Here is a 27,293-nt window from a genome sequence, read left to right on the forward strand (position 1 = left end):
GGTAGGTCCTAAATGGAGGTAGGGTCCCGGCGCATCTCGCTCAGTAACCACGCTAATCATTACCTGAGATAATAAAAGAGTAAAGAAATCTATGGGCTAACAACTATAGATCAGTGAGTGGAATTCACTCGAAAACCAAATAAATTCTAAAATTTTTATAGTGTTAAATAAAACCCAAGTTCAACAATATAAATAACAATTTTCCAATAGGCATGCATTTAAAATAATGCCAATGATAACAATAGAGAGTTATAACTTATAGTCTTACTCAGTTTCAACATATTAACATCCTTCTAATGTTTATAATGTCATTTGTCTCAATGGGTCTATACTATGTGGATTCACATCTATTTTGAAGTCACATTGAGATGACACTCGGGATTTTTTCTCATAGCTGATTTGGTTAGGGTCATTAGGAGGTGTCACTATGTGATCAACGGATACTGTTTTTTTCAGTAACTGTTAAGAGAGATTAGAGTCACTTCAGGAAATTTCTGATTCATCCTGGGATTGTTCCGTAACCCCGCCAGAGCCACCTAAAAAAATCACTCCAGTATTCTAATATAGGACTTTCCCTTAGACTTCTTGATAGACTTGAGTCACCACAGAAAGCCGCAAGCGACCTATACCGGGATTGTTCTTTAAGTCATACCAATACTAGTTTTATTTTTTCTTTTCACTAAAATTTGTAATTTGCATAAGGTATGACGATGTACTGAGTATAATGATTAAATGTACACAGAAAATATAATAAATAAATTTACACATAAGAATGAAATAAACAAATTTGCACACAGCAAATTACACGGTTTGACAAAGGTACGAAGTATAATATAATTAAATATGTGAGTAAACTCACTCACCTGAGTCTAGGTAAGATAATTGAAATCTCTAGTGTTTAGTTCACGTGCTGAAAATCACTATCTTTAAATAATACAAAAATAAAAATAATTTTAATTTTATCCCTATTAAAGTTTTTGAATTTTTAAAACCAAATAAATGACTATAATGGGTTGAATAAAACTCATTAGATCGGACTGGGCTGCAGCTGGCCCACAGCCCACCCTTCCACTTCATGTTAATTGGGCTGGGCTAGGGCCCAACCCAAAACCTACAAGGAACAGGGCTGCAGGTCGGCCTGCAGCCCATGACTTAACGTTAGAGGGTCGGGTCTGCAAGCCAGACCTGAACCCGAGAAACCGAGCCCAACCTTTTTCTTCCCTAGTGAGAACGGTGAGGTAGAAAGAAGAGAGAAAGAGAAAGGGAAGGGCAAAAGAGCATCGTCGGCGACCAATGTTGAAACACCCTAAACCTCCAAATACACGTGTAAACCGCGTGGATAAACCCTCCCACGCGGTACATCACATGACCTGTCAGTACGAGGATTTCACAAGGCACACAACCACACAAATTCACCATAAATAACTCAACTAAAGGAGTCCGGATACAAGTTCCACAGGCCACAACAAGCCTTCCAAATATACATCCAAAATACAATGATAAAGTCCAAAAAGATACAACGTCATCATCATACCCTCGCAGGGGCTTAATACAACTAACATACGTACTAAAAAGAAAGAAAGCGGCTACTCCTCGCTACCCGCACCTGCGTCCCCTAGCTCTGAAATAATACGCCACGAGGGGTGAGCTTACAGCCCAACGAGTAGGATCCATACAATCTAAAATAATGACATCACCGGTGTATATCCAATGTATGCCTAAATTTGCTAACGATAACGACATGCTTATTAAAATGACTTACCACAATTTACTAAGTTAATGCAGTTGATAAAGATTACCAATCACTATCTTGGAATATGCTAGTTTACCAAACATATTATGATCAGTTCACACAGATATAAAGTTTGAGACAATCCCTTATTTGTACACATCTCAATCATAGGTTTACATGTTATGCATAACAATAAAATAGCAGTTCAGTCATCTCATGTCTGCCAAAACAATAATCATACTTATCATCGCTCACCGAGCTATTCACCACACAGGGTAAATACTCTTACGAAACAATCATCCATCATCACATACATCGAGGGGGGGGATATATACACATCTAGCGGTAATGTCACCTACACGTGTATGGCGACACTACATGTGACCGGTTGTCTGTGGCCATCAGACTCAGGACCCCGGTCGTAAGCCCATATCTCACTCCCTCTAAATCATCACCGCCCTCGGCGGGAGAATCAGGAGCCCTCGGCTCATCAATAGACGCCCTAACCCTGCGTCGTCGGGTACCGCTAGAGTTATATCCCCGCCTCACAATCAGGTTCTTCTATCATCATAATCTAGTCCTAACTATGCAGTATAACTACCTGAATGCCACACAGGCTTCCCGACCTCAGGTGTAGGCCGCTAATAGTATAGACATATATGATACACCCTGCCCTTAACCCTGGGCTGAGTGAGTAGGGGTACTGCCTAGTCAGAATTCGACTACTAATGATAGGTGGAAGTGGTGCAGTGTTTATGCGTGTATAAAGCATGTTATAGTCATCATGGTCATTACAGTCAATATTCACAGCAATCATATATCTATGCAACGGTATATCATGCAGGACACATGTAAAACATTATCATACACATTAACATTCTCATGATACTATGATGAACAGGTTATAAATAACTACATATGCAAAAGATATAACAGGGAGTGCCGACTGCATGCATTAATACTGACATTTCTACTGTATCATGTTATTCTAGATTTGTATAACTCTACTCGCCTGGGGGGTCTCCACGGTATGGTAAAACTCGTCAGCTAGTCCGGAATCCCAAAATCTTCCTCACGCGGTGTCAATCCTATTAATTCACGCAAGTAAAGTCATTAGCGAACTAATAAAATTAATTATCTTATTAGCACATTTATGTTTGGTACGAGTCAAGGGCATCATAGGAATCTTGTATTATCCCAAAATTAAGGATCAGGCTAATCAAATTAGGTGAAAATGGTAAACGGAGTTATAGGGTCCAAATGGCCACAAATGGGCTAGGCTAGAGGTAATGGGTAGGCCCAAACCCAACCCACAAAGCAAAAGGGCCTTGGTGGGCTGGGGGCCCAGCCACAGCCCACCAAGGTTGGGGATAGTGGGCTGCAGACTGCAGCCCACTCAACAGCGGGCTAATGGGCTGCGGCCTGCAGCCCACCCAGACCGAGCTGGTGGGCTGCGGTCTGCAGCCCACCCGAGTCTAGGTGGGCTGCGGCCTGCAGCCCACCCAGACCGAACTGGTGGGCTGCGGTCTGCAGCCCACCCCAACACTAGATTAGTGGGCTGCAGTGGTCTGCAGCCCACTAAGGAGGAAATGGGTGGGGGCTTTAACCCCCACCCCTCCACCCCATCTCCTTCCGATGAAAGGAGGTCGAGGCGGAGAGAGAGGTCCACGGGGTTGCGGGGCTGCGGTGGCGCGGCACGAGGCCGGCAGCGCAGCGCGAGGCCGACGACACGGCCACGAAGCCGGCAGCGCAGCACGAGGCCGGCGGTGGCCACGAGACCGACGGGTAAGCGAAAGGGGAAACGGGAAAGAGAAAGGGGAAGGAGGTGGACCCGCCGGCGCCGGTCGCGCTCCATGGCCGGCGGCCATGGGGAGTCCGTCCTCGCCCCATCACCAAGGGCCCGAAGCCCCGAGATGGCTTCTCCACCTCCACCGGGGGCTTCTCGGATCGGCGGCTAGACGCGAGGTCGTTGGCCGCCGAGGGCTCCGACGACGGCGAGGGAGGGAGGGTTTTACACTATCAAGACTAAAGGCGGGGGGAAAGGCTTACCGAGGTTTGGTCGACGGGCTCGGCAACACTCGGTCCGGCTTCGGCAGCAACGGTACTTCGTCGCCTCCGGCTCCGGCAATCCGCGAGAGAGGGAGAGAGGCAATGCGGTGGAGGAGGAATGGGGGAAAATCTAGGTGTCTGCGGCGATGGGAAGGGGATAAGAAGGTCAGAGATGGCGTGCACGGCAAGGGAAGGGGAAGAAGAAGAGGAGGAGGAGGGGGCAGAGTGGCAGGGCTGACGCACGTGCTTGGCACGTGCGTCAGTCAGAAATTTTTTTTTTTTTTTTTTATTTATTTTTTATTTTTTATATTGGGGTGTTACAAATGTCGCCGGCGGCTTGCCGACCTCGCCGAAGCCTTCCTAGCGACCTCAACGACTTGTACTAGAGAAGGGAAGATCGATCATGGTGACCAGCAGTGGAAGACTTACCACTCATGGCCGACCACGACCTGAGCCACGAGGGCCTCCCTGGAAGGTATCATTGACACAAGGTTTAAAGCACGAAGCTTCCTATGACGGAGTGGTAGCAACCCAAAGCCGCCGACTGACAGGGTTCACCGATGAGGCCGCAACACCGAAATTAGGTATTTCTATTTTAATCTATTAAATTGAAATTAAACTTGAGGGGTGGGAGAGAGCTTACCAAGGAGTCACGTGGTGGTCTCCAATGGCTCCGGCAACAATCCGGCAAGTTGATTCCACGGCGTAACTTTGACGGTGAGAAAGAAGAAAACAGAGGAGAAGAAGAAGAAAAAGGAGAGGAGGCTGGGGATTAAGGAGAGAGAGAATTAGGGTTTAATTTATAGAGTAAAAATCCAAATCTAAATTAGATTTGGATTTGGCAAAATCTCTGCGGCTGCCTCGTCATGTGTCGGAGAGGGAGAAGGGAGGTGGTTGCATGTGCAGCGCACGTGCACCCTCTTCTCTCTCAATTTTTTTTTTTCAGTTCTCACACGACCAATAAATTGGTTTTCTCCTATATTTTTCAGGAGATAGCAAGTCATATATCGACAATAACAGTAACAGAAGTTTAACGTATAATAACTAGTTCTGCTAAATTTTGCAAAATCTTAGTCAACTAGAGATACCAATGCTATCATCTTCCTAACCTCTCTAGCTTTTATGTTCCGCTGAAGTTACTAGTTTCTTTTATTTTGTTCTTAGGAAATGATAAGAAATATAAGGAAAATCAAACTATTGGAGTACAACACTCTTTGCTTTATGGATCCAAAAAAGGAGATGGTATCTATCTTCTTTTTAAAAAGATATTCCCTGCAACCCTATAGAAGATTTATCTAAAAAGGATCCTATTAAGCTGCTGATTTATCTAACCACTGCATGCTTGACATTTTCAGTTATTAAACTTTTTAGTAAGGATTGCTGTGCCGAACGACATGGCCCATGCTACAGGGAGCCGGCACGTGGGGTGCCGACGGCAACCTCCAAAATCAATAGTTTAGGGTGATAGGCAAACATTGCAGCGCTAGGTGGAGGAAGAAGATGAGAAGCTGGCCTTCGCCACCTCCTCTGCTGGCGCCAACACCATCTCCCTTCAAACCCTAAAATGGAGAAGAGAAGGGATCTCATGGGGTGGAGGAAGAAGATAACTCTTAGCAGATCGGATTTATCTCCCAATCCGCTTAAGTTAAGATCCACTTTCTTAGCGGATCTTGACTTCTCAAAGAGGATCCGAAAAATAAGTTAAGAGATGCTAAGAAAATAGATCTTAATTTATCTTCCAAGCAGATTCGGAGATAATCCCGATTTGCAAGAGTCATCTTCTTCCTCCACCCCGTGAGATCCCTCCTCTTCTCCATTTTAAGGTTCAAAGGGAGATGAGTCCCGTGGAGGTGGAGGCCAGCTTTTTGCAGTTTGACACAAGAAATGAAGGCGGAGACGATAGAGGTTACAACAATGAGGAGAGGCAGAGGCGGATTGATGCTTGCGGCACGGCTGGGGCATGGCCTGCCGTGCCGACGACATGACAATCCTTGTTAATATCTATTAAAAAAGTAGGAGGTATTGTCTGTTGCCCTAACGTACTATAACCAGTGAGAGGTCAGTTCCAGAAGTATATGGGAACATCAAAAGGTATTTGTAATTATATGTCAATAAAGACGATCTTAGATTGTGGGAACTAGATGTACTGTCATAGTTCACATTTGTCCGCTATGTTGATTTATGTTCTTCATGCAAATCAGTTACTCTAACCATCTTTTGTTATCTTCCTTCACTATGTTACTATTATTGTTGTTACAATAGCTTTTTAATGATTTACACAGATTGTTTTTGGATTCGTCAGATTTCTTATATCATTGCTAGTGAAAGGATTTCCTGACTTTTACATGTTCCTATTTTTTTCTAGATACTTGCTATTAGCCTATTACGAAAATACATCTAATTTTGCATTCTCTAATGTCTGCACTTTCGGAAAATATTTGAGCACGTGACTATTTGATGCTTCATTTTAGTTGAACATCTAGATTTATTATTGTTCTTCAAGTTGCATATATCTTCATTTATCCAGCATCAGCCTATAATGCAAATTATCCTCTTGCTACTGCATTTTTTCGTTCCATTTTATAACTGTCCTTTTTAGAAATATTAGTGGGGATATCATTTTTGCTAACATTCCTTTGCTTTGTAAGGGATTCATCCTCATTCATGGAAACTTAGGGTTATCATCATTTAAGGTTGATATGTGACTAAAGTACAAAAGAATTTTGAGTATATGTTGAGGAGACCGCATAATTGACTGATTGGTAAGGGCTGAATTTACCAATTTTCACTTATCTCATAATGCAAGTTTAATATGTTTTAGAACAAATAAATAAACGAATATTTCAGTATAAGGAAATGCTTTGATTTGATTTGGACCTAGCTTTATTGATATTATATATATATATATATATATATATATAATTTGTTCTGATCATGAACAAGTATCTGTGTTTCACTGGCATTAATTGGTCTGCCTTAGTTCGATGTATTTGCAAAGCCTTCTATGCTAAGTTGGTGAACTTGATGTTTAATTTTGAAACTCACAAAATATGGTCATTTTTAAGGTTAGAGTGTTAGTTTTTGTACTGTTGCTACTCTTGTCAATCCTAGTATGGTCCTGTCTATTCCTTATTGTGCTTGAATAATGCTTCCTTTTTTTATGGTTGGTTCTGCAAAATCAGAGGCTCGTGAGTTGGTGGAGCACTTTGTAGAGCTACCTCCCGAATTGTGTTCTTTGAAAATTGTTGGGTTCTCAAAAGATATTGGCAGTTCTTTGTCTTTGTTGCCTTCTCTAATGCATCGGCTGGAGAATTTACTTGTGGCCATCGAGTTGAAGGATGTGTTGGTATCATCTTTTCCTGAAGCTTCTGAAATTAGAGCTGATTGTGTAAGGCCTTTTCCATCTAATCTGTCAATCCATATAAAGTTATGTTAGAAGTTCATGTGAGAACAAAAAATATTAGTCATGCTTATTGAAACCTCATACTCTAAGCAAGTGAAGTAAATCTCAGATCCTACAAGCACTCACTACAGAGAAATGCTTGGAGCGGCTTTCTTTGGAGAGGTTTGAAGTCCTTGGAGATGCCTTCTTAAAGTATGCAGTTGGCCGGCATAGTTTTATATCATATGAAGGCCTGGACGAGGGGCAACTGACCAACAGGCGTTCAATGATAGTAAATAATTCCAATCTTTATGAACTAGCTGTTGGAAAAAATTTACAGGTAAAGTTAAACTGAATAATGCCATTCATGTCTTATGGAATAGCTTTCTGGTTAACAATCTAAATTTCTCTTTACCTGGTGTGTAAGTTCTTGCTGGCTTATTTTTGAATGGTTTTCCTTTATAAGTACTTTATTAGAATTTAGTGTTTTGTTACAATTCCTGTATTGTCAGCATGATAGAAGATCGTAATACTTTAATTGGCAAAACATATTTTGCCCATAAGGCTGGTACTTTCTCTGTTGGCTTATCATATGAAACCTGGTAATTATCTTTTGCAAAATCGACACCTTTTTACTGGATATTGAGAATCTGAGATGACTTCTGAAAATTAATCATGTACAATTGATCAATTTAGATGTTGAAAATATGTCTAGTTCTTTCCTTAGACAAGAGTTTGTTTTTCTTACTTCTCTTACAAGTTAAAACCATTACAAAGGCAGGAGTAACATTTAGGGTATTATTTCTAGATTAGTTTGAGCATATGAGGCATGGACAGGACATGTATGCGACACAACTTGCACAATATGGATATACCTATACGTCAAATACTGAAAAAAAACAGTGATACAATATGCTTAGGATGCCCATATATTATATGCTTGTACACAAATAATGTGTGCCTATGCATACAGTTATGCAAGTGAAAAACTTCTTTTATAGAAATATGTGACATCACATACAAAGGCACATCTCCAAATTATTCAAAGAGGCACTGGTTAAAATAAGAATCTAGAGCATCGGAACCTTTTCCCGTACTATTGGGTCCTATCAGCGTGGAGCATTTTCTGTTTAAGATCTCTACTCAGGACTTTGTCTATCATTCTATGGGTCTATTTATTGATTATCACAGCTTATATGCAATTACTTTGATTTTCCAACCCTCTTGTGGATCCTTAAAATGATGTTACCTCATAGTATCAATATTAATCCCAGATATTCAATTAAACTGGAATTAATTGGAGGTGGAAGAGTAATCACCAAGGAGTTGTAGGGTTGTCTTTGTGTGCTCTAATGGATGGATCCAAAATGATGACCTCGACGAGTTATGGCAGGAGGAAAAAGAATACGAAGATGAGGAGGGAGAAGATGATGACCGCCTCTCGTAGAAGAGGAGCAAGCCTAGGGTTTTATAGAAGAGTAGTAAGATGAGTACGACTAATCGTGTTCAAACCTCATCTCCTAGAGAGAGAAGAAGAAGCACTATAGACCACATGCCTATCGGGTGCACCCAATTTTTTTTTTTTCGGATATTACATCTATTTTCTATCTTTTTCTCATTATGAAGACAATATATCAAGGTTCGAAAAATCGGGATTAGGATCGGGATCGGCCTTCCGAAAAAACGATACGTATTGGCTGGATCGGTTGTATCGGCAGTATCGGTTGCCTGGATCGGATCAGACTTTTTAATTACATAAAATTTTAAATATTATTTAAAAATGCAAGAAAACTTCTAAAAAATTTAGAAAAAAGTTTACCAAAAATAAGAAAAGAAAAAAAAGAAAAACTACGGTGCAATAAAAATTGAAAAGAAGAGATTAGAAAGAGCGTGAGTAGAAGAAAAAAAAAAAAAAAACATGATGCAGTGAAGAAGAAAAAGAAAGAAAAGAGAAGAAGAAGGGAGAGAGTGGAAGAAATGAGAAAACTGAGAGAAATAAAAAAATTAATTAAAAAATTATATACCGGAGTTTGTCAGAGTTCGCCAAAGTTTGCTAGAGTTCGTCGGAGTTCACCAGAGCTAAATTTTCTCCATAAGAGAAACAATAATTATATATAAGGAGAGAAAAAAAGAAATAAAGAGTAGAAAAAAGAAAGAAAAATTAAGAGAAAAAGTGAAAAGAAAGAGTGAAAGAGAGAGAGTTCGGATTGGGCCTAGATCGGAATCGGGTTCGGCCAATCCCGATCCAGATCGGCCGATCCGTATCGAGATCGGTCGATATGGCGAACCATGCAATATATATTCATCAAACATGTTAAAAGTTATCCCTGAGGTATAACATAAGACCATATGTACATCAACACCTCCCTCAAACTTAAGGTGAATCAAACATGCAGAGTTTACCAACAAGATATTTAAGATGAGGAGTAGGATATGAAAGATCAGCTATCTGCTCAGTAGAAGATATATTAAGAGGACTGATAATGCCAGCAGGAAATTTATATTGAAGAAAATAGGCATTCACTTCGATATGCTTGGTCTGCTCATGAATTATAGGATTACGTGCAATCTGTATAACAGTCTTAATATCACAAAAAAAGAGCAGTAGGCATTAAACACCCATATCACCCAATAGACGACAAAAATGAATGATCTCCTTAGCGGTAGTGTATAATGTTCTCTACTCTGCTTCAGTACTAGAAAGAGAGACGACGTCCTGCCTTTTGCTTCGCTAGGAGATAAGAGTCACCAAGAAACAAGCGGAACCCAGTGTTGGAACGATGAGTAATAGGATCTTCAGTCTAATCAGCATCATAATGGGCATGAAGAATAAGAGAAGAATGCACATATATCAAAAGATAGAGAGTAATAGTCCCTCGCATATACCCTTTGCCTTGCTGTCATCTCATCTTTGCCCTTGCTGCGGATCTTTTTGTTATTTCGATCCATTTGGATCATCTTCTACTTCAGCACCTCTTCCTCCTACAGCTAAAGCGAAGGCAAGACGAGGCAGGGCAACGACAAGGGCAGAGCGAGAGTAGGGCAATTATGGCAGGGTATGTCTCTCTTCTCCTGTCTTCTTTCTCTTTCTTCTTCTCCTTTCCTTTTCTTCTCTTTCTTCTTAGCCATGTTGGCTGGGCCGTCCATCGACACACGGTGTGCCAACAGGTGGCTGGCACAACACTTGCCAACAATATGGCAATCGTTGGTTTCAGCTGTTCTATCATCAAATACTACAATCTGACTAATCGAATTAGAGAAATACTTTTCTGTGATACAAGTATGCCTCTGTTGCCCGAGCAATCTCAATACCCAAAAAATAATGTAACAATCTCTAATCCTGCATCTAAAAATGTTGAGATAAGTGTGTCTGTAGAGACATAATGGAAGACAAATCATCACTTATAATAATCATGTGATTTATATAGAGTAAGATAATGACTCACTTTTATGGTGAAGACCACATAAATAAAGAGTGGTCATGAGCACTGTCAACATAACTAGCCTCAGTAAATGCACGATATAGTCGCTCTAACCAAGCATGAGGTTCCTACTTGAATCCATAAATAGCATAACAGAGGTGACAGACATGAGAAAAAGTAATAGACAGACTAGGCAGAGGTTGCATATATACAGTTTCATATAAATCACCGTGAGGTATAACATATGACCATATGTACATCAACAACCCATACGGAGATAGCATGAGGTTGGCTTTGATTTCCCTAGCTAAAGAGCGTTGAGTGAAACAAATGACTAGAGTGTGAAGATGAAGATTTGTTAAATAAAGAACCTAGATGGTGTACGCAAAACACGCATGCGAGCACTTGCTCACGTGCATGCTCATGCGCGCGTGTGCACACACCCACGCCCACGCAGATAGGCACGCGCACACACACAACCGTACACACACCCACACAGACACGCACCCACGCACACACATGCACCCATACACACACACACACATGCATGGTGACATAGAGATAGACCTTTTGAGCACTCTAACCTAAGTAGGTACAATTATCTAGTAGTCATATTGTTAATTATGTGGAAGTTGATTATCATTTAAAATTTTGAAAAAACGGTTTAAGGTGGTAATGTATTTCAATACATCAAGAAAATCTAGATATTCTACTGTTAACTATGTGAAATTTCTCACTAGATCTTTGCCCAAAGATTCTTGAAAGCCTACCTTTTCCATGTCTTGAACAAGTTGCTTTTATTTGTCTAGCAAACAAATTCATGTGATAATTGTTTGGGATATATTTCAAATAAATTTTTGGCATGAAGTTAAGCTGCAACCAAGAAGGTAAACAATTCTACTCACTGCTCTATCCTGCTGAAATGGCCATAGCCTTTATGGTAATTGTAAGTCCCTTTATTTTGCATTTGCCAGGACTTAGGCACCAAGGTTAAGAGGGTTGATGTAATTAGAAATTTTTGTCAATTCTTTTGGTGTCCTCTCATCTTTTAATTGTGCTATAACTGACCCCATTTTGCTCTGGGTAGAGGCTTGAACGATAATTATATTTGTTATTGCTTTTGACATCAATTTGCTTTGCTTTTGTGTACTGGTGTGTTCTAGCTTGTACATATATGATATTGTATTCTTAAGATTTTCCATGTCAAAATCATCTACTAATTAAAACATCAGATTTTTTCTATTTACATTTCTTTCTTCAAATTCAGGTGTACATACGTGATCAGGTGTTTGAACCAACTCAGTTTTTTGCACTAGGGCGTCCTTGTAAAATTGTTTGTGATGTTGATAGAGAGTCAAGTATACATCAAAGGAAAACTGATTCCATGGCAGATGGACAAGAATCTGGTAATAAGAAATGCACCAAATCCCATCATTGGCTGCATAGGAAAACCATTGCAGATGTTGTGGAAGCCCTTATTGGAGCATTTCTTGTTGAGAGTGGATTTAAAGCTGCATTTGCATTTCTCCGATGGATTGGAATACAAGTTGATTTTGAAGCTGCAGAAGTTTATAGAGTTTGTGAATCAAGCAACAATAACTTGTCACTTATCAATGTTGTTGATGTTTCCGAGATGGAAGAGTTGATTGGTTATAGATTTAATCATAAAGGTCTCATTCTGCAGGCACTTATACATCCTTCCTATAGTAAGCATGCGGGAGGATGTTACCAGGTCGGTATCACCAAATATTGGATCTCATTTCGAAGGAGGTTTATTTGTTTGTATAATTGCTATTGCGTGCTTGCAGATTATAAGGTAATTCTTCACTGTTGTAATTTATGTACCTTTACCCTCTTACCAGAAGCTGGAGTTTCTTGGTGATGCTGTCTTGGAATATTTGATAACATCATATCTCTTCTCAGCTTATCCAGACTTGAAGCCTGGTCAAATAACTGATCTAAGATCAATAACTGTCAATAACAATTCCTTTGCACATATAGCAGTGTCGCGATCCCTCCACAAGTATCTCATAAAGGATTCAAATAGTCTCACTGAGGCGGTAAACAAGTTCAAGAATTTTGTTCAGCTTTCTGAAGCAGAAAAGGACTTGGTTGAGGAACCAGCATGTCCCAAGGTAATTCCTTTTTTTGAAGTATGCTTGACTGGTCTTGTTGCATTTGTGTAGCAGTCCAGTCTCTTACAGAAATACAGAATATCTTTTGTCTTTGTGTCCTTTTATCCTTATTGAATTGTCAGTGCTATCTGATTCTTTGATTAGTATCAAATAGGATTGCAAAGTTGAGCATGAACCCAACTGCTGTAGAAGAAAACAAGTGTGTAGTGAATATCTGAAAAGCTTCATTCGAAACTAGGAAACCTATAATATATGGAACCCAACTCCATTTGCATGTTAGTGTAAGTGGGCTTCAGGTTGTCAAATGTATTCTCTCACATGTTTGATCTTTTATGTGAAAGTGTTGCACCTCTTTGGTTTCTCATATTCTTTTTCATGCATCACATATATTTAGGGGTGAAAACGGTTCGGATACGGATCGGATAGTGCTCAAACCACATCCGGATCCATATTTTTACTCCGGATACGGATACGGATATTGGACGGATAGCAAAATGCAAAACCATATCCTAACTAAACGGATACGGATATTTTTCGGATATAGATCGGATATTAAACGGATACGGATATTTTTCGGATATGGATCGGATATTAAACGGATACGGATATTTTTCGGATATGGATCGGATATTAAACGGATACGGATATTTTTCGGATATGGGTCGGATATTAAACGGATACGAATACGAATTGGATACGAATCGAATCTTAATCGGATACGAATCGAATCTTAATCGGCTACGAATCGAATCTTAATCAAATACGAACACAAACTAGATAAAAAAATTTGAATTATAATTGGATACGAATACAAAATGAATCTCACTATGTTTATGCTTAGATATAACAAAAAGGGGATAACACTAAAATTCACTACAAAAGAAGATAACACTATAATTCACTATAAAAAGAGGGATAACACTACAATTCACTACAAAAGATGATAACACTATAATTCACTATAACATAAGACCACAAATTTTAAAAACATGACAAATTAGCATCTAGTGCAAAAATATAAGATTACCCTGTTCATGCTTAGATATAACACTACAATTTATTAGAAAAAGATGATAACACTATAATTCACTATAACATAAAAGCATCAATTCTAAAAACATAACAAACTAACATCTAGTGCAAAAATATAAGATTACTCTGTTCATGCTTAGAACATGAGACCACCAATTCTACTATAATTCACTATAAAAAAAATGATAACACTACAATTCACTAGAACATGAGACCATCAATTCGACTACAATTCACTATAAAAAAAATGATAACACTACAATTCACTAGAACATGAGACCATCAATTCTACTATAATTTCACAATATTTCATGACATATATGCTTAGATATAATAAAAAGAGGATAACAAAAAGATGACCAACTTGTTCACATAGTAATAATAACCATACTACACCAAAACTTAAAAAATAATGCAAGTACAATAAAAAGGCCAATATTCCAAAGTGACCACCAATTCCACTACAATTTTGTGACATTTCACATTTTTCTAATCTTCAATCAAGCCAACAGAGTAGTGATACACTTTAAAGAGGATCTGCAAAAATAAATGAATGACATTAGTTTAATTGTTGAACTAAAAATCTATGAATTGAAACATATCAAGTAATACCATTAATTGTTCATACAATTTCATATGCAATTCAAATTTAATTTAAACATAAAAGATTGCATTACATTTAATCTAGTGAACATGCCATTGATTGTATGTCAGAAACTGAAACGTGCCCGGATACTTCAAATTCTTCAACATCCTTAACAATTGATGCTACTTCTCCTAATAAGAAAAAAAATATATTGAAATTAGTATTCAATACTAATTTATAAAAATTAAGAAAATAAAACAATCAATACCTTTTCTTGTAGATCTTATCCAATCCTGAGTGCATACTAGAGCTTCCACGGCTTCAGGATCCAACCTATTGCGATAAGCATCTACTACTCGACCACCTGTGCTAAATGCAGATTCAGAGGCAACTGTGGCAACTGGAATTGCCAACACATCACGAGCAATTCGTGATAATATTGGATACTTTGCACCTTCTGTTTTTCACCAAGATAGTATATCAAATTTAGTATTATTACGTTGCCATAGAAGTGAGCCCTCCTCAATATATAAATCCAAATCTGTCTTAGGAGATTGATGTTGAGATTTTTCAATTAAAAATTGTTCAAATCTTTTATTTCTATCCTCGTCAAACTCATCAAAAACAGTTCCACTACTTTGGATAACTTCACTTGTGCTTACATTCACATCACGATCAAAAGGACGTGAAAATTTAGATGCATATTCATCATGCAACTTCTTTATGATTTCACGAACTTCCTCAAGTTCCTTAACACCACCAAGAGAATAAATTTGAGGAAAGTAAAATTCCATAATACTCATTTTATATCGAGGATCTAGAAATGAAGCCACAGCTAATATAAGATTGCATTGCTGCCAATATTTGTCAAATTTCTTTCATTGATGTTGCCATAGAAAGAACGAATCCATCCAAACTTCTGCACCATTCTCTAATTTGCAATTGAATATCACAAAATTCTTTGAAAAATAAGTTAGCAGTTGGATATGAAGTTCCTGAAAGCAATTCAATTATTATATGGAAGGTTTTCAAACATTTGCATAACATTCTAGCATTATCCCATTGCTCATTTGTTGGACATGCAGCAAATTTAATTGGATCAGCACACTGAAGCCTCTTGAATGCATTCATATAATATATAGCATCTCTAAGCATAAAAAAAGTAGAATTCCATCTTGTAGGTACATCAATAGAAAGAGCTTTATTTGTAGCTAAATTACATTCCTTTGCTCTCTTTTGAAAATCCTCCCACTGCAAGGGTGAATTTCTGAGAATTAAGATGATATGACGAATATTTTCCACTGCATCCTTTATTTTTTTCAAACCATCTTGCACAACTAAATTGATAATATGCGTGGCACATCTGACATGAAAAAATATGCCACTACAAACAAGAGATTGTTGATCACTGAGCCGACTAACCACATCTCTAACACAAACATCATTAACACGATCATTATCCAGAGTTAAGGAAAATAGCTTTCCATCAATATTCCATTCAATCATATTCTTTAGAAATGCTTGACACAGATTTAATCCTGTATGTCTCCCTTCTAAATGCATGAAATTTACAATTCTTTTTTGAATTCTCCAATCATCATCAATGAAATGCACTGTAACACACAAATAACCCTTATTCTGTTTAGAAGTCCAGAGATCTATAGTAGCACTCATACGACATGAAAGCGAACCAAACATATCATATACGTTCCTTTTTTGCTCAACATATAACTCTAAGATCTCTTTTCTAATAGTAATCCGTGACTTTGTTGGAAAAGCAGGTTATAGAGATTTTATAAATTCAAGAAAATACTCATGTTCTACAATAGAGAAAGGGTATTCATGCATAACTATTGCTGTTAGAAGTTTTTTTGCACTTACTTCCTCTTCATATTTGTATGACTCTAAAATTCCATCTTCTCCGACTCTTGCAAGATTAAGTAACAATTGTCCTCTTTCTCTACCATGCTTATTTTTGTAATGGTTCCTCAAGTGTGTCGTTCCCATAGAACTTTCCCCATTAAATTGCTTATGACAAAATTTGCATACTGCTTTACACTTGCTCACTGTTTGCCCATTAATTACTTCCATCACTTCAGCTTTATCAAAGTTATCCCAGACATCTGATGTCAATTTTTTTCTCTTTGTTCTATCATCTTGAGTAACACTATTACTGGTGTCATCTTGAACTGACGCACTTGTAGATGTCATTGCAATTTTCTCTACTACATTAAAAAATTACAGATGTCATTAAAAAAATTATGAACTACATTATCTTAGAAATAAATTTCACAAAACATGTTCCAAATATTGCAGAAAATCATAATGTAATAATTTATTCTGCTACTTTTGCTCACTATACACAATGATAGGAACAACAAAGGCTTGGACAATATTAACAATACACAATGATATGTTGATCATTCCATTAGAAAATGAGAGTACCCAAGATAAGAGCAGAATGAAGAGAAAGGATCGATGTAGCGGACCCCATAATTGGGATATAACACTCATTTGGATGTAATATACCTAACATTTTTCATTTAAAATAAAAAATTAACGATGCTTTCAAAGTATTTAAAAATCTAAATTTCTCACTCCCCACATGGAAGAGAAAACAGACAATGTAGCATTTATGTGCCGTTACTAATTAAAAATGCTAAAAGTTTTAGAATCTTTAAAAAATGCAGAAAGTTTCAACAATTTCAACAATTTCAACAATTTGGATGTCAAAGTTTCAACTGAATTGGAATAGATCAACAAGTTGTTCAGGAGATAGCTTCTGAAAAAGTTCAGTATTTCTCTCAATCCAAATACGCCACCAATAAGCTGACATCCAGACTCTCGAATACTTTCTACTGTCTTTAGCTGTCCCTCTGCACTTCCCTAAAGTCCATTCGTCCACCAATTTTAGTCATGTGTTTATTCCATCTTTTATATATGTAAATATATAACGACAATTTGAGTCAATTTTAGTACTCTCTTACACTCTTATTATTTTAATCTTCACATTTAAGCTTTCTATGGTCCAAGACAAATGTTGTATATCTTTAGAGGATACTATAAAACTTACGAAAGAATAAAACTATCTAATTAGTTGATCTCATTTTTAAAATTTTAAAATAAACTTAATTAAATTTTAAAAAATATTTAATTACTGAACTATATTAAGAATCTCTTAATCATGTTAAAGGTCTCTGAATTGGTTCCGAAGACATCCTAACTCAAAACAAATAAGGTCAAAAATTTATAGGGCTCCAAATTTAGAGTTAGCTTTAGCTTCAAATTTGGAGAACACTAAAGAGTATAGGGGCTCCAAATCTACACATTCGGGCTAAAGATTTAGAGAGCTATGCACACAGAGAATAGCATTAAATTCGGGAACGAAGGTATCGGGGGGAGTAGAAGAGAGGGATGATTTTGGTACTCAGGGGTCGAAGGAGGGAGAGAGTCACATGCGATGCACTTGAGAGACGAAAAGGGCAAAGAAAACTTACATAATCGGAGGCGAAGGTACCCGGCGACGATGGTGATGATCGGAGGCGAAGGTACCCAGCGATGATGGTGATTATTGGAGGCGAAGGTACTTGGCGACGACATCGCTGTTGTCGGTCAGAGAGACCGAGACAGGGCCGCGGAACGGCGGGACGGCGGGAGTCGATGTTGAGAGTGAGGGAGAGATGGGGATGGGGGTTGATGTGGTGAAGAGATGGTGAGAGTGCGGCGGCTGATGTGGTGAAGAGATGAGGGTTGATTGTTGAGGAGTTAGGGTAAGTTAGTGGGTTGGATGTGGGTTTTATATTAACGGGTCGGGTTAGTTTTTAAGGGTAGGATGTTTGTTAGTATTATATAGGATACGGGTATTCGGATATCCGATATCCGAATCCGTATCCGAACATATATGATATACCCGTATCCGGATCCGGATTCGGATATTTTAATAAATTGCTATCCGTATCCGTATCCGAATCCGGACCGGGTAAAATATTTGGACCCATATCCGATCCGACTCGGGTCGGTTAGCGGGTCGGATCGGATAAAATCCGATCCGTTTTCACCCCTACATATATTTCATATATGGAGATATTGATACTATCGCTAAAACAGATTTAGCTTTTCTTTTCCTTTTCCCATGGTTTCTGCTTAACTTGGTTGGAGATTACTGTGTTCTGAAATCTATTTTGATTAGAATGAATGAATATCAGTTAATGACTAGATTAATTTACTAAACAGATTTTCGATCATGTATCCATAGCTTAAATTGTTTATCTGTGAACGTGCTTATGGGTATTTACCTATCTTCTCTTTGTTGTACATGCTGTATCTACGATTTTGCGTGCTGAAGTCTTCTTTGCTGTCCTTGTACAGGTACTTGGTGACATTGTTGAATCTTGTTTTGGTGCTGTACTTCTAGATACGGGATTTGATTTAAATCGTGTTTGGAGCTTAATGCTGTTGCTTCTAGGACCAGCCTTGAACTTTTCCAGTTTCCAGGTTAACCCTGTTAGAGAACTCCGAGAACTTTGTCAGTCTTATGATATGAAACTGTGCCTTCCAGTTCCAATAAAAGATAAAGAGGGTTACTTTGTCAGAGTCGAAGTTGATATAAAAGGTAGCATTTTGACTTGTACTGCTACCAACAAAAACACAAAAGCTGCTAGAAAAATGGCTGCACAAGAAGCACTTTTGAAATTGAAGGTACGGAAATTCGAGATTTACTGTAGTTTTCATTATGAATATATATAAATCATTTGCTAGATTCATTGAAGTTTATTTTCAGGCTTATGCATTGTGAAACTGTCAGTATAGTTTCAAGGGTGATGAACTTGGTAAAAATTGCTGGTCCTTTGCTTTTCTTGTCAATCTCTTTAATACACTTTCCTACCTTTGTCTTTGGCAAACTTGTAAAAAGTTCTTAAGTCCTAAGAAAAGCAACTAATTAACTTGGAGCATCCATGTAGTTTATGAAGAACATGCATTTCACCACACATGTAACAATATGAAATAATGTATGTGCATTTATATTCCAACATATATGTGTAACATGTACAAACATTGATGTGTATGGTTAATTCTTACATATGTTATCCTCTATAACTATCATAACCTAGATTTGAAATCATAATTGATCATGTACCTCAGTAGACTTGAGATCAAGGATGGTCGTGCTAGCGGTGACACAACACTTGGCACGAGGTGTATTAGTGGCACACTCTGTGCCAAGCCGTGTCGTTCTTGCCGTCTGGCACAACATGTGGAGCCCTTTTTTAAAAAAAAAAGTTTCCTATTTTCATCAATCATCATAAAATCAACTTGAGTTTTCATGCATGTTTAATATTTATATCATATCATAAGAAAATTATAAAATTTCTATTTGTATGAAGACTATATGAGATGTTACAACAAACAATACTATTAGTGGACGAGTAATGAAGATTATCGACAGTATTTGGTGTAACATTATTGTCATTGAAAAACCCCTAGACACACGTATGTATCTAAACACTAGGCAATGATATCCCTCGTTCGCTTAAGTAGAAGTCTGAAGAAATATTAAGAACGAAAGCAAAGATGAACGCCAAGATTTTAACGTGGAAAGACCCAAACGGGAAAAAAAACCACGGATCTAAACTCGGATCAAAACTAATCACTATGATAGTAGCAGTTACAAGACTGACTCACAAAATAACCCGTTGATCCAAACGACTTTGTTCCTCTTAGTCTTGCTCGCTAGAACCCACGATTCACTGCTTCTCGTAATCGATGTCTAACCTCAGTAGCCTTCGAGATTAAACTTTCGTTTAGATAGCTCTTAAAACGAAAGATTAAGTTCTTGTAGATGAGTGGAACCTTGTTCGTTGAAAAAACAATGTAGTCTCAAGAAGTCTCCTTTAATAATACTTCTTCAACCATCTTAGAGATAGGGCATCACAATCCTTATATATGATCTCCAAGATAGAGCCAAATCTAAGTCTTATCCGTACTCACGAAAATCCAATAAATTGCAAATTTCATAGGTGCGTTCGAACGCAGCCCGGGTGCGTTCGAACGGCCTGACTTGATCTCAGGTGCGTTCGAACGGGCCCAAGTGCGTTCGAACGCGATAGCTTGAATTCTTCAGGTTGCGTTCGAACGCGTTTGTGAATGCTGCTCTTGGTTTGTGTGAACGCAGTACCCACGTTCGAACGCGTTTGTGAACGCAGCTCTCGGTCTGTGTGAACGTAGTACTCGCGTTCGAACGCGTTTGTGAACGCAGCTCTCGGTCTGTGTGAATGCAGTACCCGCGTTCGAACGCGTTTGTGAACGCACCGCGTTCGAACGCGTTTGTGAACGCGGTGTGAACTTAACAGCTTTTCTCCAATAATTTTGCAATTCTTCAAACCAGAGATATTTTAGACTTGTATAAAACTCATATACATATAAAAATACACTTAGAATATTTTGTACACAATTGTCAACAATTAAAAAACCTAACAATTGTCACGACCCGAAATCGAAATTATGACTGGCCATGCACCTCAATATGTCTGAGATACACGAAGCCTTACTAAAACTTCCTAAGTGTATAATGGCAAGGATAAATAAACGAAGAAGATTTGCTATATTAAATTTAAACTAATTGCAATGAACATAAAAGAATGTCATTGTTTGTCTCTAAACGAAATAAAATTAACAATTAACAATTAATCTAAAACATAAATCCAAAAGAGCAGAAAGGTAAATATGTAGGTCCTAAGTGGAGGTAGGGTCCCAGTGCATCTCACTTAGTCATGACGTTGACTATTACCTAAGATAAATAAATAAAAAAAAAAGAAAAAAAAAAAGAAATTCATGAGCCTACAACTATAGCTCAGTGAATGGAATCCACTCAAAAACCAAATAAATTCTAAACATTTTATAGTGTTAATAAAACCCAAGTTCAACAATATAAATAACAAATTCCAACATGCATGCTTTTAAATAATAACAATGATAACAATAGAGTTATAACTTGTAGTCTTGCTCAGTTTCAACATATTAACATCTTTTCAATGTTTATAATTTCATTTATCTCAATGGGTCTATACCTTGTGGATTCACATCAACTAAAAGTCATCTCGAGATGACGCTCGGGACTTTTCTTCATAGTTGATTCGATTAGGGTCATTAAATGATATCACTATATGATTAACATATCCTGTCTTTTTCACTAACCGTTGAGAGATGTTAGAGTCACCTAGGAAAATTCTCATTCATTCTAAGACTGTTCTCTAACTCCGCCAGAGTCATCTAAGAAAGTCACCGCAATGATGTGATATAGGACTTTCCCCTGGACTTTTAAATAGACTTGAGTCACCAACCGCAAGCGATTTATACCGGGACTATTCTCTAAGTTATACCAAGGTATGGCAATGCATTAAGTGTAATGATTAAATGCACACAAAAAATGTAACAATTAAATTTGCACGTAAGAATGAAATAAATAAATTTGCACACAGTAAATTACATGGTCTGACAAAGGTACAAAGTATAATAAAAATAAATATGTAAGGAAATCCACTCACCTAAGTCTAGGTTAGATAATTGAAATCTCTAGTCTCTAGTCCAGTCCACGTGCTGAAAAATCACCACCTTTAAACAATACAAAAATAACTATAATTTAATTTTTATCCCTAATTAAGTTTCTGAATTTTTAAAACTAATAAATGACTATAATGGGCTGAACAAAACCCATTGGATTGGACTGTGCTGTAGCTGGCCCGTAGCCCACCACCATTTTCTTCCCCAAAGAGATCGGTGAGGGAGAAAGAAGAGAGTGAAAGGGAAGGGAGAGAGAGAGAGAGAACAATGTTGGCGACTATTGTTGCCGGCGGCCTACCGACCTCGTCGAAGCCTTCCTAGCGACCTCAACAACCTGTACTAGAGGAGGGAAGGTCGATCACGGTGACCAATAGTGGAAGACTTCCACCCATGGCCGACCACAACCCGAGCCACGAGAGCCTCCTGGAAGGTATCATCGACACTAGGCTTAAAATGCGAAGCTTCCGGTGACGGAGCAGTAGCGACCCAAAGCCGCCGGCCGATGAGGCTGCAACACCGAAATTAGGTACTTCTAATTTACTCTATTAAATTAAAATTAAACTAGATGGATGAGAAAGGGCCTACCAAGGAGGAGCGTGATGGTCCCTATTTACTCCGGCGATGCTCCGACGAGCTGAACCCACGTCGTGAATCCGACGGTAAGGAAGAAGAAAACAAATGAGAAGAAGAGGGAAATGAGGTAGGGGAGTTAAGGAGAGAGAGAGAGAAAATTAGGGTTTAATTTATAGATTAAAAATTCAAATCTAATTTGATTCGGATTCAGTGAGATCTCTGTTGTGCCTCGTCGCATGCCGGAGAGGGAGAGGGGAGGGGGTCGCACGTGCAGCAGCGCACGTCCTCTTCTCTCAATTTTTTTTTTCAGTTCTCATAATTATCATGTTATTTTTGTGCTGGCGAATGAAATCATTGATCCTTCTCATCATGTTACGTTCAACTAGATATTAGTTTTAAGGGAAATTTGTATATAATACCCTACCTTTTAGCCAAATTTGCATTTACACCCTATATTTTCACTATTTACAAATTAAGTCCTATGATTTAGGAATATATGCAAGAAACACCCTGAATTAGATTTAGATTAACACCGTGAGAATATTCCGTTAATTTAAGATATTTTATTTCTAAAATACCTAAAATACCTAAAATGCCCTTAGGTTGACCGTTGACCCCGAGGTTGACATCGAGGTTGACCCGCGAAGAACGCGGCCACGACCCTCGCCCCTCGTCGGCGTCCTCGAGCCTTGCCGGCGTCCCCAAGGTTGACCTCGATCTCGTCGGCGTCCCCGAAGGTTGACCCTGATCCCAGCGGTGTAGCCGAGGAGACCTTGCGCTCGATGGGGCATCCGGCGTCCTTGGCCCTCACCTCTCGTCGGCGTCCTCGAGCCTCACTGGTGTCTTCAAGCCTCGCCCGAGTTCTCGAGGTTGACCCCCGATCCCGGCGGAGGGCTGCTCCCGACCATCACGGCGCAGACACGGAGTCCCGACAAGAGAGGTTGGGAGGAGGGAGGAGGGAATGAGGAGGTAGGAGGTAGACGTGATCATCAGGCGGGCCGGGCCGGATTCGGGCCAGGTTTTTCGGGCTAACCGGGCTTAAGCATTTTTCCACGGCCCGACCCACCAATCACTCGGGCCGGGCTAGAATAGTCTAGCTCGTTACCGTCGGTCGGCTCGTGAGATATCGGGCTGGCCGGGCCAGGCTCTGCCAATTAAGATTTTTAGCGAACTCGACCCGTGAGATATTGGACAAGAGCCAGGACGCTGGCTTTGGCGGCGATGTCGCGGCGGAGGGGGCAAGATCTCGCGGCCGAAAGGCGGGGTCAGCGGCAGAGCTCCAAATCTCCTACCTCCAACTCCGGAGCCGTAATGTCCTGATGAAGTCGTGGACGCCGAGAACGGAGTAGAATTCCGATGGTTGGCGACACTCCACCATAGATCTCGGGCGGATCTCACGCTGCTCGAGCAATGCCTCCTACGAGGTGCCGCCGGAAGAGCCGCCATTGTGGTATATCGACCGGAAGAGACGACGTCGACGAGTGCTCTAAGGGACACAGGCCAATATGAAATTGATCGCCGGGATGGCGCCACCTGAGGCCGAGATCGAGGAGTTCTTCGCTGCGGCTGAGCGCACAGAGCGGCGGCGGTTTGCTGACGACAAGAAAGGATCCGAGTGTGACAAACACAAGGGTCCAAGGTATTGAGGTAGGTAGGCTACCGCTTTCGGTCGCGAGATCTCGTCGGACTCGCCCCCTCCGTAGCTTGGGGCCTTGGGCAAATGGGCAAATTGAGATTGTCAGATTGGAGAGACGGAGAGTGAGAGAGTTGTGGTCTTGTAGAGTCTTGTCATGATGTCATCTTATGGAGTTGTGCTATTATGGGTGGTGGCCAGCTGTTGCCAGTTGGCCACTACCCATTTGGCCAATTTTTTTTTTTACTCGGGCTGTCACTTGGCGGGATTTTTTTTAAGAGTTTCAAAATAATTTTTAATAGTTACCGCACGAGAAACATAGTCATCTTGTTTATCTTCATATAAACCATTAAAAATATCGAAAAGGTCGGTCTCTTTAAGTTGAGGTTCTAATAAAATGCCAAAACCAATAAATAAAGGAAAAGGTTCAAAATATTTAGCATATTTAGTTTCCATTTTTTGTAAGATATTATGTAAAGTTCGATCATTTTTAAAAACAATAAAAAGTTGAACAATATTAACAAGTTGTATACCAGCGATTGTAATTGTAGGAGAATAAGAGCTTGATAACATATTAGTAGCATCAAAAAATATTTTTAAAAAATCTTTTATTTTTTTTGCATTTTCCTATTCTAAATCAGTAGGACATTCTAGTTCGTTATTAATATCTAAAGAAACATAAGAAATTATAGCTTTTTGATATTTAAGTACTAATTCTAACATTTCATAAGTAGAGTTCCATCTATGTTATACATCCAATTGAAGTTTTTTGGCTTTTAATCCACACTTTTTACACATATTTGTAAATGTTCTAGCTCTTTTATCATTAAAAATATATTTTAAAACATCTCTTCTAATTGTATGACGAGAAATTCTTTTAAAAGCCGGATTAAAACCTCTTTGTAAACAACCTTCAAGTTCCAGATCATCACCCATAGCAAAAGGTTTATTTCTATGAATAATATATTTAACTATTTCTTTACGAGTATTTTCATAATTCCATTGAAAATTAGAAATATTCCGGAAGCACCTTGATTAAGCAACATTTGACCAATATCAAGTTGACATTTTTTATGCTTGTCTTTAATATGCCTCATTAGGTGAATAGTGTCATTCTTAGTTAATGCAAAAAAATCATGATTACATTGAACACATTTAGCTCTACAATCTGTAACATTACCTTGGCCATCTTTCATTTTAATCCTTTTGAAATATTTTCAAACTTCGGATGTTAATCTCTTAAAACTGCCTGATGATGAAGCCGAAGCCAGAGATTCCAGATCAGGTTGAGGTTGAGATGCGGGTGTAGGATTAATTGAATCTCCGCCCTCCAATTGAGATTCTATATGATCATCAAAGGAATCCATATTGGAGAGAATTTGCTAATTTGAAGACAATCTTGAAACCTTTAATTTGGAAAGAACTTGAGAGATTAGAGAATTTGAGAATGAGTGATGAATTTAGAAAATTTATCATCTATTTATAAGCATGAGAAAAGTTAAAATTACCAAAATACCCCTATAAACTAGTTTATTTCTGTTAAAAGGGTAAAATGGTAAAAAAAAGTAGAGGTCCTATTTTGCTAATTTTCAGAATTTTTTTAGCTATTTTTAGAATATTTTTTACCGATACATATTTTTTTTAAAATATTTCTATTCTTTGTTTAGAAAAGAAAAAGTATATTAAAAAAAATTAAATAGTACATGGGCTGATATGTGATGGGAGATGGGCTAAAAAATTTAAACAATACTTGTACTTGGGCTGAATTGTGATAGGAGAGATGGGCTAAAAAAATTATAAAACGGTACGGTGTACAAAATTTCCCGTTATTTTTTACTGTAGCAGCGGGCCAGGTCGGGCCGGGCACGAGCGGGTTGGGCCCAATGATCAGGTCTAGTAGGAGGTAGGAGGAGGGACCGAGGAGGGAGGAGGGAGGAGTGTTAAGTGGGGATGATGAGGGAGAAGGGTTGGGTTTAGTTGGTTTGGGTTGGGTTCGGTTGGGTTTAGTTGGTTAGTGGGTTGGGTTGGGTTTAGTTGGTTAAGTTGGGTTGTGTTGAGTGTATTTTTGTAATCTTCTTAGTATAGTTAACTTAACCCAAAGGTTGGGTTAAATTTAACTAACAGATCTAACGATAAGGTGTTTTCTGCACATATTACTCAAATTATAGGGCTCGATTTGCAAATAGTGAAAATGTAAGGTGTAAATGCAAATTTAGCTAAAAAGCAGGGTGTTATATACAAATTTCCCTAGTTTTAATTATTAAACTATTATCAATTAATATTATGCGTTGAATGTTATTAAGTGTTCAATTATATTATGGAGTATTTAATCATATTATGAAGTGTTTAATTGAATATTAGTTTTAGTGAATGTCTTTAATCATATTATGTGTTAAATAATATTTATATTTAACTATTATTTTATCTTTAATAAAATTGATCATTTATAAAAATAATCTAAAGATAAAACACTATAATATAGGTTCCAAACATGGTTCGAAGGATCGGCCATAGGGATTGGGTGGGATCGATCGATCCTCTTTCTCTCTCTTTCACTATTTCTCCTCTCTTTCTCTTCCTACCATAGCTATTACTTCTTCGAAGTAGAAATCCAACTCGAGCAAACTCCACCGATGCATATCCAACTCTAACGACCTCGACTATGTGATTTTTTTATTTTATTTATTTCTCTCTCTTCTCTCTTCTCTCTTTACTTCACTATAGTTTTTTTCCTCTCTCCTTCGCTATGGCAGAGTTTTTTTTTCCTTTTCATTTCTTCCACTCTCTCTCCTTGTAGTAGTTTTAAGTAAGTACCTTTTTTAGTTTTTAGGCTTTATATGTGAGTAATTATTATTTTATCATTTTCTCTTTTTTTTTAAAAAAATTAGAATTTTTTTACATTTTTAAAATAATATTTAGAATTTTATGTAATTAAAATTAGCCAATCAGATCCAAGCGGCCAATATGGCCAATCTGACCGATACGACCGATATGTATCAGGCTGATCCTGATTTTTCGAACCTCAGTTTTAATACACATATCTAAATTAAAATTCAAAGATTGACATGCCGAAGACCAAAAAATATTTTTAAATATTTTATTAAAAAATTTTAAATGCATGCCACTAGCACACAGGGTCGTGCCACTAGTACAGCAATCGTTGCTTGAGATATATGAAGCCTTAATAAA

The 27,293-nt window shown here is 38.4% G+C and overlaps 1 protein-coding gene and 1 long non-coding RNA gene across 4 annotated transcripts in view; one reads left to right on the plus strand and one right to left on the minus strand.

Moving 5' to 3' along the window:
• LOC140766796 (endoribonuclease Dicer homolog 4-like) overlaps window positions 1-27,293 on the plus strand; it is a 71,861-nt gene that overhangs the window by 36,225 nt on the left and 8,343 nt on the right. For all 3 annotated transcript variants that reach the window (XM_073106446.1, XM_073106447.1, XM_073106448.1), the window contains 5 exons: window positions 6,964-7,169; window positions 7,294-7,503; window positions 11,853-12,317; window positions 12,448-12,720; window positions 18,707-19,036. In XM_073106446.1, coding sequence (XP_072962547.1) covers window positions 6,964-7,169; window positions 7,294-7,503; window positions 11,853-12,317; window positions 12,448-12,720; window positions 18,707-19,036 — 1,484 coding nt within the window. The remainder of the gene's footprint in view (window positions 1-6,963; window positions 7,170-7,293; window positions 7,504-11,852; window positions 12,318-12,447; window positions 12,721-18,706; window positions 19,037-27,293) is intronic.
• LOC140767474 (uncharacterized) lies at window positions 1,379-4,033 on the minus strand. Its single transcript, XR_012105581.1, has 3 exons — window positions 3,782-4,033; window positions 2,745-2,820; window positions 1,379-1,621 (listed from the first exon to the last, which is right to left on the minus strand). It is a non-coding gene; the product is annotated as an uncharacterized lncRNA (long non-coding RNA).

Source organism: Typha angustifolia, chromosome 9 (genome assembly GCF_048772165.1).
Source record: "Typha angustifolia cultivar Huaian chromosome 9, ASM4877216v1, whole genome shotgun sequence".
NCBI lineage: Eukaryota > Viridiplantae > Streptophyta > Magnoliopsida > Poales > Typhaceae > Typha > Typha angustifolia.